Below are 15,677 nucleotides of genomic sequence, written 5' to 3'. Positions count from 1 at the left end.
CATCCTAGCCACTCACTAATTTTGACTTTGCGAACGTGACAACTCGATGACAAGGTAACGCAAAAGTTTGTGTTCGTCAACACACCCACAGAAAATAAAAAAACAACTAACAAAGCACACACCCTTCCGCAGAGGCAGGCACACACACGCACTTAATTCATCGTCCTAATTCATGTCAGGAGGAACCGCCGCGCTGCCAGTGTCTCTGCAGCGCGCAAGTCTGCAACAACGCGCGCCAAGTGCCATCTGTCTTGCAGCAGAGCTGCAATGCTGTGCATTAAGTTGGTGAGAGGGAGTGAGAGAAGGAGAGAGAAAGAGAGAAAGAGAGTGAGCGAGATAGAGAGAGAGAGAGAGGGAGGGAGAGAGAAGGGGTGAGGGAGGGAGGGAGAGAGAGAGAGAGAGTATTACGCACACTCTGATCCTCTTCACACAGACAGGCGGCAGCCCTCAGTAAGAAGAGAAGTTTTCGCCAAAGGATTCTGTCTAAGAATTAGTCACCTTCATGTCGACTCTGTTGGATACTAACCGGCCAATGCTATGGTTACCTTTATTACGGTAGGAAAAACTTTATCTGGACCTTTTGGGGGTGGGGGGGGAGGGTCGGGTGGGGGTTAAGATGAAGCACCAATGAGCGAGCGTTTTTTATATCTGAAAAACAAAAACAAGAAGGGAGGATAAATCTTCGGAGAATTATTTAAATGACACTCAGGGCGTTCAAATTGGTAATAAAGTGTTCTTCTGAGCGGCCGGGTGGTGAACTTGAAGGTTTTGTTTTTTGATTATGTGAATTTAGCAGGGAGGTCGTTGTTCCGAAGTGTTTCAGATTAAAAAAATTACTTTTTTGTCGGACGTTTGTATGTGTGTGTGGGATGGGGGTGGGGGGTGTTCTGGAACGGCAGCGTGCGGGGACGCGCGGCGCTCAGCCCGAAAGGCAGAGCCTTTGCTACACAGCCTGTGCGTCTCATCGCACAGGTAGATTGAATGCCCTGGCGTCTTCCACGCTTAAAAAAAACAAACAAACAGAAAACCCCCTGCTGCCTCACTGAAGTTCTCTAGACGCCATCCTTACGTGCGTGTGGGCGAGCGCGAAGGAGCGAAGTTGGTTCTTTGCGCGCCGAACGGTGTCATACGCGGTCTAGTTTGTCTCCCAACACAGTGATGGTGAAGAGAGTCCGCGAATAACCCCCCCCCCACTCACTCATAGACCCCTAACCCCTCATCACGACCGTGCGCGTAATTATCTGTGTGCGCGCTTGACGTGTAGGTAAGGTAAAAAGTTACATTGAACAAGGAGACTTAAATAAAAAATTAGACTATAATAACGAGGGATATAAAAAGTAATCCTGTCTTCAACTTCATCCGGTGTATTTTAATATACGAAAAGTTAAACAAGTAAGCGTATTATTTATTTGATATTTATTTAATATTTCTATTTTATTTGCGGGCATCAATATCGGTACTCATTTTCGGACCTGAAGTTTTCTCCGGGTAACGCGCATAAACTCGGCCTCAAGTGCACCTACATGTTGATGGATACAAGCCCCTGAAAATGTCCCTTGGTGACGGGGGTCCTTCCTTACTCGCCTCGGAGATTAGTTAGTAAGGAAGTTGTGATGGGATTCGGGATGAAACAGTGTAGTGGTCAAAAATGTTTTGTGTTTTCGGCGTGCAATGCCTTTTCTGAATGCCGTAGTGGCGCACTGGGATGATCTTTGTGGAACATGCGGTTTGGGCAGCTTTGCGTAATGGCGCGTATCGGCAGGCATCTTGTGTCGTTGCTCCTCTGCATCCCTGGGAGTCTACTTCTTCTGTGTACGTGTGCGTGTGTGTGTGTGCGCGTGCGCACAGAGGTCGCCGGAACAGCTGTTGCAGCGGCGGATTTGAAGCGGAACCCCTCCTGAGATACAGGCAGAGAGCAGCGCAAGGATTTAGGATGTGAAGGAAGCGAGCGAGAACGCATTCTGTGTCTGTTTTATTACCATGCAAGCTAAAAATCAAACAAAACAAAACAAAACAAAAAACAGTTAAGGGGCCTGGAGATAAAATTGCTTCAACAACTCAGGCCTTTTGCAGTGGGGTTGGGTGGATGGGGTGGCAGTACAGCTGCAATTCACTTTTACTGCGTTCATTTAATGTTTCATTGCAGAAGAAGAGAAAAACGAGAAGCAAGGGGTGTGAACCGAACATAAAGGAGCCAGGGTTGAGAAAGGGATAAAAAGACTCCTAAACATCACTTTAGTAGTAAATTACTCGGCAGCCTGCAGCAGTGTCACAATGGACAGTTCCTGTGTTTTTTGAAACTGCATTCCAGCCATTTTGTGCTTTTGTGTGCGTCCAACTCTCCAGACTCCTGGGCCAATTTTATAAATGTTTCCTAATTTCTAATCTCTGCGTGCATGTTGCTTGACATGTGCAGAGATCCGAAAACCATGTGAGGACTCATCAAAGTGTTAAGTTTACAGTCCCTTTACTTAATGACAAAAATGTGTCAGGAAATACAAATAAGTAACTTGAACATGAGTGATGATGTCAGTAGCAATGGAATCGCCTTATGACTGAGGATTAAAGGATCTTTTTGGGTGGAAAGCATTTTTGTTTATATTAAGCGCGGGTGGCGTTCACTCCTTTAATGCCCCTGGGCACTTGACAATATGCGCATATGATTGTTTTCCTGGAGGTCGCCATTAGTAAGTGTGGACTTGTTAAAAGGAGGAGGAGGCTTAGAGTGGGAGTGGTGTAACAAATGTCATTTCTCATCTGCAGGAAGATTTGGTATGGTGATGCAGCTGTTTAGAATACATTTTATATTCTTTATTATGAATGTATGAATGAGGTCATTCCAAAATCTTACGTCAGCCCTGAGGCCCAGCTTCATCGTGATGTCTGACTGACTGCAAGTTTCCTGAACAAGCCTTTTCTGCGCTCGATATAGCCTTTCTGAATATGTATTAACTGCAGATAATCCAGCGTGATCCTGGCGTAATATGGGATAATATTAAGGTTGAACCACTGGCTTGAAAATAACGCATTGTTGGTACTGAAGAATCTGATTTTTTTAAATTGGTTTTAGATTGATAAGCTGAAAGGTGCACTCAAAGACAACAGCATTATTGTCATTGTCATAGACTTATCAAGTCAGACAGCCAGTCCCAACCTCCTTTTAGGATTTAAGGGACATATTCAAGGCAGTGGCAGTTAAATAAGGGGTTCAACATGAACCCTGATCTGTATTTGATGCAGGGTGTGTGGGGATTCAAAGTCTTTGCTGTGTATTGTGTGTTTCAGGGGACAATGACAGCAGTAGCATAATAACTGCTTTCCCAGAAATTCATACTGTTTCAATGACATACTTCAAAAATTTCTATAAGGTTGTCAAACATTAAGCGGCATTTTGTTTTGGAGCCTAAGCAACTTCTTCTTCTTCTTCTTTCGGCTTTTCCCGTCAGGGGTCGCCACAGCAAGTCAACTTTCTCCATCTAACTTTGGAGCCTAAGCAACTACATTTCGGAAATTACACTGATTTGAAATCACTGAGATTCTCCTCTTGTGTGGCCTCTGACGGGATCTGATTATCTGATCAAGCAGAGATGTTCAATTTTGCATAATTCATTGACAGATTTGATATACTTTGAGATTTAAAAAAATAAAATAAAACTCTAGCTCACGTGTTTGCAGTAAAGAATTTTCTCGGATATATTTTGTATTTTTTGACAGATGGTCATTTTTAGACAATACTGTGTTTCTGTGCATGTGTACAGTGATGTGTTTATGTAGGAAATAAGGGCAACATGCGTTTAACAGCTTAAATAAACAAACTAAAAGGCCCATGGAGCACAATCACACATGCAAACTATTAGACAATCAAATGGAAAGACATGCAGTATGAAGATGAAAGCAGACCAGCCTGTTTTGAAGATAAAACAAATAAAAAAAGTTGCCGTAAAATACTACATCCTTTGTTTCTGGATGTTACACTCGATCAAGAATGTTTTATTGCTTTCAAACCATCCTCACAAACCTTCTATTCCAGGTTTTGTGATGTTTCCTATCACGCAGATCCAAATGTTGGTGAGTTGAGGTGCTGTTTCAATTTGTAGCCCCCCCCTCCCCTTCTGCCTCTGATCAAGCTCCTTCTCTCATCCTATATGGTTGCACTTTCACAGCCTCGTTGGCTCCACAACGGTTTACACATTTAGCGGTGTGTTTATATACTGCACATTCTTACAGCTTGTTAGAGAGAAACACAGAGTAAGACATCGGCAGATATAGCTTTCAGTCCTCTGTTCCACAGAGGAGTTCACCGCGGGCGCGCATGCACTCATTCGAGCCCAGATGTTAATGTAGGAAGTTCATTCTTTAACCTGTGACCTGACTCTTCAGTCTGTACAACAACGATGTAACCGAAATCCAGCTAAAATAATCTCTGGCTCTGTTCATCGGTTGTAACGCCTTTCCTCAGAGTGTGTGGTTCTCAAGGTGGGGCCCTGCCTTCCCAGCATTTCAGTCATATGACAGTTCAGCCTTTTTATCTCTGTCCGTTCTGACCTGCTAATCTGCATCTCTGCCTCAACGATTTCCATGATCTCCATCACACTCACCTTCAGGATCCTTATGGTTCCCCCCCCCCTTCAATTTCTTTACTTACACACTCTTTTTATCTTTGACTTTCCCTCCTATCTTGTCTTTTATTCCCGCTCTCTTGCTTTCAACGTTAAAAGCATACTCACTGCCCCCTGATAACAGTGCGTCATTTCAAACAGGATACCGATACGTCTTCATGCCATTTATCTGTCATTTACTTATTTATATGATGCATATCACAGCCCAGGTACTTGTATGTGTGTGGATGCTTATGCTCATCTGTGGGCTTCCTCTCAGACAAATCTGTGACTCAGATGTTGTCTAGATCCAATCTTTTCTGTAGTATCTTTGAATCTTCCATTAAAATGGAGACTGTGCCCGAAAAAAAATCAGATCGTTTCTAGTCTGACCTTTCTTCATAGCTATAATCTTATTCGACTGATGGTAAATGTCTAGCGTCACGTCATCTCTGTTAACCAGCTGACTGTAAACCCTTAGGTTTCTTGGCCTACTTGAACTGTAAGCTCTTAGCAAATGTATTTGTTTGTCTCTCTGTCTTTCCCATTTACAGTCTAGAAAAAAAAAAAAACACTTCAATGAGAATGTATAAATGTCGATTGCATTTACATTCACTTCCACACCAGTTACTTTATAGATATATCAGTATTGGGGGCTGAAAAATAAAAATTCAATCCAATATTAAATTGCAACATTGTAATAAAAAAAAACGTCCCTTGCAAACAGAATGAAAAGTATTATCTACTTTAGGCACAAAAAAGGAAACTTCAGTCAAAATGATATGGAACCCAAAGGAAGCCAGCTGTCTCTAAATATGACCAATATAACAATGATTTTAAACACATGACTTGATTCAGTGTGTCAAATACACGTTCAGTCACATTTTTGACAAATGGACTACAAAGTCCCCCTTTGACGGTTTCCAAGGTGCACCTTTAAACAAAACCTGGAATCTCTCCTGGATTGTTTGTTATTCTGTTGTATGTTTCTGAAATACCACTCACTCAGTCCTTGTTCAGCTTACTGGGCATTTGAGACTGTGTCTAATGTGATGTTGGCCAGTCTGGAGGACCGGCCTCCCTGAGAAAACTTGAGTGAAGTTAACAAGATGATTCTGTGTTTAACCACAAGTTTGGCGATACTGACTGCTATACTCCAAGTGTTTATCGCCACACAACTCCTTCAGTGTCACAACCCCGTGTAGATACTTCAGAGTAACTCTGCGAGGCCAGTTGTAATTATTTCCACCAAGAAAAGCTTAGAGAAAATGATCCATCCCTAAGGAGTAAAACATGTAGAGATAGATTTATGAGCCTTGTTGCTTTTTAATGTTCACAAGTACTATTAAAGAATAGCTTCAAAGACAAGTGTTTTTCTAATCATGACAAATGTGTATGGCTTGTTTTGCAAGAAAAACAGCAACTTGCAGTTAAATACCAAGACCATGTTCACTTGAAATGTTTCTGATTGTGTCATTGCAGCCAGACAAGCACAAACCAAAGACAACAATGCTGACTTTTGAGATCGACAGTCTCTCAACAAAGACATTTGGTGTGACTAGATTATGAACAAGCCCTCTTAAAAACTCTGCCTTTGGCTGCTTTATGATGTTTGAACGTGAGAAACGGTGAAGTAGATCACAAGTGTCATGAACTTCAGATACATGACACACAGGTATTCTCTTCTCATAGTAGTACTTAAACTACTCCGCTATTGAACTCTTACTTGTCTAATATCAGGTTGGAGTGAAAGCTCAGTGTCCAAAAAAAAGGTCCTGAAGATTTAATTATGTAGAAAATTCATCCTTATTACATTTGTAACTTGATAACATTATATCTAACTAGGACTTTGGACTTAGGCCATTTAAATGATTATGTTAAGTACAGTATGAAACTAAAGCCAAAATCAGAAAAATTAGTGATCAGTGCATATTAGAGGGGGTTTAAACTCTCTTTCAGGCTCTCTGACTGTCCATGTATTTCTCATCTGTCTTCATGTCCTGATGGATCATGATTGAAATGATTAATAATTAAAAATACTAGTGAATTATTTGTTCAAACACCACATTGAGTACTGTCCGCTAAGAAACACCTGCTTTTTTGATGACCGACTGACGCGTGTTCTGCATTATCATATTGTTACCCACGTCCATTATTCCTTTATTTCGAAACAGATGAGTTGTATTTCGATCACCTTGTAGTTCGACGGTGCACGCATCTATCTTTTTTATGAGATTGGGCAAACACAGACCGCCATTCATGGTGTCAAGCTAACCTGCCGGGGGCGCGTCTCTTACACTCGTACAGCCGCAAGGGTGGACCCTTGCCACAAAATCGGTTAAAAAGAAGGTATTTTTATCCAGCTTTGTTTAAATCTTTTCTTATAAAAATAGCAAGACCACAAATTCTTCTGTGAGAATACTTTAGACTGGTTCTGAAGAAAAGTTTTTTTTTCTCGGTAACTCCGATATTGTCTGCGCTTACTCAAGTAACTTAATCTGCAGGTAATATATGCCATCTCTGGTTGAGTGAAACAACTAAACATGTATTTCAAGACAGGAAAAGTGGCAAATGAGCTTCAAAGTGATGGTAGTCTGTCAAGTGTGATGCTGGTGAAGCAGTTGAGTGGACCAAACACATTGTAATGAAACACAAGTATTTTTACAGCATTGGATCTGATTTTATAAGCGAAGCTCTGCTGTGACTTTGTCCTGTCAGATAGCTTGACTGAAAATTCTCTTTTTATGATCACAGCTCAAATAGTTGGGAGTGGTCATCTTCATTTTCCCTCAAAGAATGAGATTCCCCCATAGGTGATGTGTGTAGCCACTTTGATATTTGAGCTGACAGAAGTACGAACGGCTGGAGGGTAAAACCTGCCGCCGACTATCTTGAAAACGTACACGAACACACACAAAACAGGTGTGACTCGATATTTTGGGCCACATCAAATTAAATCTCAACAAATACTAAAATCGTGTTTTAGTATGTTTTGAAGGTTCAGTCAGTTAGGCCAGTTACAGCTGGTTTCCCGATTTCTCCCCCTTGTTGGCATTCATAGTCACCCAACCACCCATACACACACACAGACAAACACACCAAATCCTTAACACTAACGCTAACATAAAACTGATCCTCACCATAATCTTTCCCCAGGGCAAAATTTCAAAATGTAAATGGAAAAATAAAAAAAGTTTGAGCCTTCATTTCCTTCCTCATTTCCAGGTCCTTAGACAGCTGATATTAGTTCAAATCTCATTACCAGCAATTAAAATACTTTTGACAGCTTCTTGAAACAAATTTAGCTTAGAATAACATGTGGTTTTACTCTCCTTATCATAAACTCAATGTACTGTATCTCTCTACAAAACATTCATGTGACACAAAAAACCAAAACCCCCTTTGTTTCTTAAAACTACTGGAGCCATCATGGATTACAAAATCAGAGGCGGTGTGTGTGAGGAAAGTCTCACAACAGCACGGTAATGTTGGCTTTTTTCATGATAATGATTCAGGCTAAAACTTCTTTAGTTGTGTGAAGCTATCGTTTTCTAGCACAGCGTTGCTGGAAATAACATTCATATTGGATCACTCTTAATGTAATCTTCAAATACCAGCATGTCAGTGGGTAGTGTCACATTTAGGTGATTGGACAAAATACAGCTGTGCAGGTCAGTGGGGAAGGGAATGTGTGTGTGTGTGTGTAGCCTTGGATTTTCGTCCTGAAGAATGTAAGTTTAGTCCCAGTAATTTGAATTGTGTGGGAGACAAAAAGGAAAGTGTTGAAATACAGCACATGTTAATAAACTATTGTGAACTGCGGCATGGGGTGAGGGGCTCTGAAAGATCTCATATCACCACATCAGACACATCAATAAGTACATAACTAAAAAGAAAATATCCCCTGGACTCCATATTATTGTTCTGCATTCATTTATATCCACTGTGCACTGCATCAGTTTCAATTGGGTTAGTCTTGCTTGTCTCTAACTTTTATTCTGATTTTGGCCACTGGATGGGCTTATGTTTTAATTCTATTTGCAACTACAGTTTTTATATTACAATTCAATTGATTTTATTAATGGCTTAAGAGTGCTTAATATTTTCCAAAACTCATGTATTCTCTTCTCAAAATAGATAGGATATAGACAAAAAGAAAGTAAAGCAGAAAGAAATACTTCAAAATATTGATAGAAAAAAAAACAAATATATATATCTGTATTTTTTTTTAATTTAATTTTTTTTAATTGTAATTTTTAATTTTTTTTTTTTTTTTTTTTTTTTTTAGAAGATGGCTTTCATTTTAGAGACAGCGAAAAGTGGAAACCCAGGGGGTCTCTCTCTCTCTCTCACCACCAACAGTTAGCCTGAGGGTGCACTCCCCCGTTATGGTAACTAACAGTGCAGGTTAGTGTCACACATTGAACAAAACATTTTACAATCATTCAACCATGGAGCTCTTTAACATAGAGCCAAGAGAAGCTCCCCACAGTCATCATCATTATCATTCGCAAAAGGATTCTGGGGTTCTGTTTTTTTTTTTTTTTTTTTTTCAGAAATTCTTCCTCTCTTTTTCGAATGTATTCCAGTTGGAGAGCTTTATTCAAAGTAATAGTTTTCCAGTAATTACTCAACAAAACATGACCATGACCTAAAGGTGAGAGATAAAGACAATTTACTTCACCCTACTACTAATTCTACCTCTGTTAAGCACTTCAGTATCTAACAGCTGTACAGCTGTCAACTCCTTTGTTGACGGTGGAAGAAAAAAAGAGGAAATCTAAAGGCAGTTAATACCTTTATTTAAAAAGGTGCAGTTAAACAAACGCACAAACATGGAGAATAATGTTGCATTGTTAATGATGATGGTTCTGGGCTGTGACACACCTTGACTTAAACTGGACGGACCCCTTATAATGAAAAGTATCAACTGTGACGGAGTGTTTGGTAGACATGGACTGGTGTCAGTGACTATGGACGTACATGGCTTGACAACGGATTATGCCGGGGAGCCCGATTTTTAGCCATGAACAGGTATGTTGTTGGGGAATAAAACATAAATTCATCTCTAAGTACTTCACTTATTCTGAAAATCTGTGGTTAGACAAGCAAAGAGATGCTTTCCCACCCAAAGGAAATGAAACATTTCAGGCTTCTTTTAGAGACTTTACACTTCAAACAAAAAGCTAGTGTCAATATTTAGATGCCCACTGGCCATTTCCGTGGCTAAAGATCAGAGAAAACAAAGAGGTTTTTGGCAAAATCCAATCGATAGACCACCGCCAAAATGAGAATTAAGTGGAGAGACGTGGTTGTCAGGACCAATATGTAGATGGATTGGATCTAGATAGATGCCAGTTAAGGTCTGATTTATACTTGACATGGTAAGTTAGTTAATGGATCTAACAGAAAAGTGAAAACTCAATACTATTTTGCAATTTTTATAAGGGTCAGATGAGGTCAACGTGCCGCTCTCTTGTTTAGCTAGCTATTTATGGTCACTGTGGAATACAAAGACATCCATCATCATAAATAACACTAAACTCTGACTTGTTTCTTACCATGGAATATGCATTGTGTTGGCTGAAAAAAGAGTCACATGCAAAACCATTGAATCTGAATTTACGTTTCATTGTGCTGAATTTCATTATAGGTTCATGACAACAGCAACAAAAAAAGAATTAAATTGTAACCGACTTCAAGACCTGCTGCATGTTTTGCTAATATTTTCTCAACATTTGTTTCTTGGTGTATGAATTACTTCTAAGAAAGATGCCAACATGTGCGTTAAATTTGAAAGAAAAATAGCTGTGGCTTCCTTTTGTTTTCACAGTCGATCCTTTCTAATCCCCATATACTGCAATTAATCATTGAAGAGTGAGTGGAGGCATAAAACGAGCTGGCATGGAGGGTGAAAGTCAAAACCATGTGTTTGTTTTTCAGGTCTTAAGTGCTGGTTTGGATGTTTCACACTATTTCATGCATAAAAAATAGTATAGTGCCATTTGAATGGAGGCCATATCCTCTTGGAAAGCCATCACTGCTTGGAGAATCAGATACAGTTGTATACATTTTTTCAATACAACAGACTTATCAGTATGCATATATAAATTTGTGAAGCTAAGGTGTGCAGCGAAGCCAGGAATCACTAATTAAGTCCAATGGCTTTAAAACGAAAAGTATTTCACTTTGAGAAATTTCCATGCATTAGTAATTTACCCTCTATGTCTTTGTACCCTTAAGTAACCTGTGTAACCCTAAATGTCTTTTAAACATGTCACAATGACACCTGGAATTCTTGAGGCCCAATGAAGAATTTTGTTCCCAATCCTCTAAACAGACTGCCAAGTCTCAGGATGAGATCACATTTAAAGCCAAGTATCTGACAGGTAACAATTAATCGTTATAGATATATAATGGGGTATAGATGTGGGATAGATATAGATAGGGTATAGATATAGATGGGGTAGGTAATTAACAAAGAAAATGAAACAAAACAATAGATCACCTTGAAAAGTTTGATGTAAAAGGCTTGCCACCAAATGGCGGATACTGTTGGCAGGCAATGCAAATGTGTGAAAAGTGAGTGTTCAGGCAAGGACACGTCTCTAAAAATTGAATGGTTACAGGTCAAAATTTTTTTGGCTGCTGCATGACGACTTTATGTTTCAATTTTAGATAGAAGCCAAAAAACAATATGAAAAGAGGTGGGGTTAGGTTTTATCGCAGCAGGTGAACTGATCCTTGATATTTTACACAGCAGGTGCTACTTTTTAAGGATGCTGGGTTTGAAAGATCCACACCCAAAACAATTGTTGTTTTGGAATCTTTGATATGATTTGTATCAGGAATTTTGAAGCAAAACTGCCTTTAGGCACACCCTGACATGAATACATCCCAGATGAGAGCACTTTAGAGTTTATAAAAAGGAAAAATGTTCAAAAGTGATTTCTGCTGGAAACACACAACACAATGACGTCTGTAAGCACAGAATCTACAGGGAATTAAACAAACACGAAGGTGAAATGATCAAATCCTTCTTCAGCCTTGTTGAGATGAAGGATCACTCCTGTAACAGTGAACTTTTATATAAATACACACTAATAAGACCTGTTATATGATAGTTCACGATGTTCCATTTGTTCGGTTCCATTGAAAAAAATCACAAGCAGCAACTTTAAAGGGTCATACATATTTGAAGTGATAACATCTATGATGAATGGGGATTTCGTATGGATCCTAATTGACAGTGCTGGTGCCCCTGGAGATATGTTTCCTCTACAGCAGCCTTCTCTTTACAGGAAAGCTACAACTTCAATCAGCAGTCAGGCGATTTTAGAGGATACCTTATCACATAGAGTAGGTTAGTTGCAAATATAGACGAGGAAAAATGCAAGTTGAATAACTAGAATTAAAAAAAAATGACAAACAACAAACAAGAATTATGAAAAATACCAAGTATAACGTAGTAACAGATAGATAACTTGTAATTAATCAAAGTACAAAGAGAATTGATTGTTGAGAAGTGAGTTCATACTTAAGTCCATTTAAAGTTTTATTTTACTTTTCCTGTGTCAGGACAGTGGTTAGCGCTACCTGCCTCACAGCAAGAGGGTCCCCGGTTTGATTCCAACCCCTCTATATGAAGTTTGCATTCTCTCTCTGTCTGCATGGGTTTCTCAGGTTTCCAACCATAGTCCAAAAACATGCTATAGGTTCTTTCGAGTCCCTAAATTACTAAGACAAGTGAATGAGATATTGAATGTCTCCATATGTGGCCCTGTGATTGACTGGTGAACAGGGGAAACCCCTGCTCTCACTCAATGGCAGCTGGGATAGACTCCAGGATAAGCAGTATAGATGATAAATGAATGGATGAATGCATTTACAACCAATGTTTTCATACCATTACCACATCATATAAAACAAATTGTAAATGGTTAAAAACATTATTGCCCCCAAAATTTTTCTAGGATGCTCAATGAAGGTAATCAGATCAAAGTATGACTAGACATTCATCCATTTTCTTTAAGTGGCATGTCAGTGGTATTGGCAGACCTGTGAGAATGGAGGGCTGTTCACCTCGAGGTCCATAGTTTCTCTCGATGAGTTATACTTTCAGGAAACCAGGAAAAGCATGAAGAGGATTCCATGATTCTAAACACCCCTTTAGATTTCAGCCTTTCTTTGGAATGGCAAATTGGACCCAATCGAAGGATCTGAGGCTACAAAGAGCTTCATATGGGATTACATTTCTGCTGTGTGAGCCACACATTAGAGGCAGACAGGCTTTGCAGCTCAATTACATGAAGTTCCTTGTCATGAATCCTTATGTGCAAATAAAATTTCACGGGGCCTCTAAAGTTCAGGGAACCCTTTTCAAACAAGAGCTGAGAATTAGTCTTAGCCTGTGAACTGTAAGCACAGGAAATACTATCATGATACAGAGACATAAGTAGTGAGGAAGGTCAAAGCCATCATTGAGCCTCCCAGTTCTATTCTTGTGTCGGTGATTCTATTAGGCTTGACACTGGATTAGCTCTCCTGATCTCTGTGGCTGATTTGCCTTGGTTATTATAACCTATTCTCTCACCTCCTTTATCCCCCCCTTCTTTCTCTATCTCTCTCCTGCCTCTCTCTCCCTTGCACACACACAAGGGTCATCCCTGGTGGCAGTTCATCAATCACAAATGGCGTTGAGTGTGCGGATCACAAGGTTCTCAGTGCCTAAGCTGGGACATCATGCTTGGAGGTGGTGGCATGGAGTCAAATGATGGTGTGATAAGCCAAAGAAAAGAGCTTTCAACAACTGGATGTGTCACAGAATACTCGAGACAAATGCAAATATGCAAAATATGGATTGGAAAGCAATGGGAAGAGGGCTTGAACTTATGCACAGCATGAGCCCGTTTCTGTGTTGTCTCAGCCAGGCTGACTGGTTTCAGATGTGGGGCACAATAACAATCACATCAGCGTAATAAGATTCCTGCAGCTTCTCAGTATACATTGGGAAAAGACTATACAACGTCCATTCCAATCCAGTTGTTGCTCTCCTAGTCTAGCCTCTCGTAGTAGAAGAAAAACTCAGATAATGACTCCCCTGTTCTCTCTCTCTATTTTGCAAACAGCCTTGAGATGCATGTGTACCCAGTGCAGCGCGTAATAGACCTGTGTTTACCAAACATGCACATTAGTCAACTCCGCACACTTTCCCTAAACACTGATCAAAACCGAGCTACCACTGAACATATTGGTCAGTCAATTTTTACTGGTTATGTCATCTTGGTGAGAGAGGAAAAAAAACACACTTGAGTCATTGTGTCTTCGGCCATCTTTTTGTGAATGGAAGTTCTTAAGACAATAGCTAACTTGTTATTGCAGGTACAATTTCACAAGAAGTGGAAGCTATCATAGGCTTTGATTTTGACAGAAATTGTAAAATTGATCTTTGTTCACAAGGGGAAAAAATCCAAATAAAATGTATTACTTGATGAAACATCTTTCAACTTCAAGCACACTTTGAGTGGCAACAAAGTTCTATGCTACTGTTATACTTTGCTGTAAACTCTTGGGTGTGGTTTATGTCCGTAGGGAGGTCTGTATTTACCAAGCTATCCAGCTTAGGTTTCTTTGCTCTTTTTGCCTGTGACAATTCATATTTAGAAAGTTGTTAAATGGAAAATAGGCACAAAAACAAATTTTTCTAAATGGCCCTGAGAAACATGAATAATAGCACCTTATGTGACACCTTATCATTGCATCTCTCTGCTCTTGGAGATAAAAAAATATCTATAAAAAGCTTTAAAGCTGGCTTTTTTGGTTTTACTGATGGTTAACTCATAATCACTACTTTATTGGGGAGTAAGGGGCAGGGTTTAGTTTCTCAAGTGATATTCAAACTATTTAAACTAATTTCACTGACCTATCTACCACCCGCGATTAGCTGGGTAATTTGAGACATCTTTGGGAAGAAACTTAATATGTCATCCAATAAATCCTGCAGGAAATTTTGCAGGAAGAAGAGTTTGTTTGTGCTTGTCTGTAGAATATGTTTGGTTGTTATACTTTATGGTGCTCAAGTTAATGGGTGGATTTTACTGTGGAGCTTTCTGGGGTGTTTTCATTTTTTGGATCACTGAACCACATGAAATTCCCCATATGGGATAATAAAGTTGATTTGAATCTGAATCTGGACACACTGACAGACAATAATAAACCATGAGAGCAGTGTCTGGCAAACACCTCCAGTCTGCTCACAGACTGTAAAGATCTGCATTATGGCTTTGCTTACTCATAAATTACTTGAGGGATGAAACACAAGTTGTCCTTCTTTTACTGCATCCACACAGAGGACCTAAAAAGTCCAAAATCTAATAACTACAAAGTATTTTGCTAAGCCAAAGTTAAGAAAACACATGATAGAGTTGTACAATAATTGATCATTTACTATAATTGGGTACTTTGGCCATCCAGCGCGAATAAGCTTTTTTTTCTTCTTCGTTTTAGGTCTTCAAGATTATTGGGCCTGGGCTTATAAGTGAATATGATTTGTATTTATAAACACATGCAAATGAACTGAATTGTTAATGAACAGTTATGAACTGAATTTCGAAATGTGACAGCCTTCTCTGGTCCTTGGAGGTTACATCCAATAGCCCCATTCACACTCGGCTGTGTAATAAATCCATTTCATTAACAAATTATAAGGTATGTTGAAAATTAGTATTCAGTTTAACCTTAACTAACATCACTTTCCCCTGGGCTGAGTGGGATCATGTGATTCATCATAATGCCTTTCCAGTCAAGCATAGACTCACCACTCAAAAATGATGACTAATGACCAATTCGGTCACCTGTTTTGATTTACAAAGTCAGTAATTAACCAAACACCCTTTTGGAGGTAAAGTTTGGATTTGGCCACAGAACAGAATGAATGTGCAAGTTCTAATTCAGCATAAAGGGATGTAAAATGAAGAGGCTTTTTCTTTGTGGTTCAGAGTCCTAGTCCTAAAATTTGAGGATCTATAAAATTTTATTTCGTAGTAATGACTGCCAGAATTGCGTATTAACAATCCTTCA

The 15,677-nt window shown here is 39.5% G+C and overlaps 1 protein-coding gene across 1 annotated transcript in view; it reads left to right on the top strand.

Annotated features, from left to right (window-relative positions):
- Positions 1-384: 384 nt before the first annotated feature.
- ntf3 (neurotrophin 3) overlaps positions 385-15,677 on the top strand; it is a 33,386-nt gene continuing 18,093 nt past the window's right edge. The window contains exon 1 of the mRNA XM_086146914.1: positions 385-555. Within this exon, the coding sequence (XP_086003040.1) occupies positions 538-555 (18 nt within the window). The 5' untranslated portion in view covers positions 385-537. The remainder of the gene's footprint in view (positions 556-15,677) is intronic.

The sequence above is a fragment of the Fistularia commersonii genome, chromosome 5 (assembly GCF_037954325.1).
Source record: "Fistularia commersonii isolate RoL2024-O1a breed Wild chromosome 5, RoL_Fcom_v1.0, whole genome shotgun sequence".
Taxonomy (NCBI): Eukaryota; Metazoa; Chordata; class Actinopteri; order Syngnathiformes; family Fistulariidae; genus Fistularia; species Fistularia commersonii.
The sequence above is the reverse complement of the archived record's forward strand: the minus strand, read 5'-3'. Positions and strand labels throughout refer to the sequence as shown.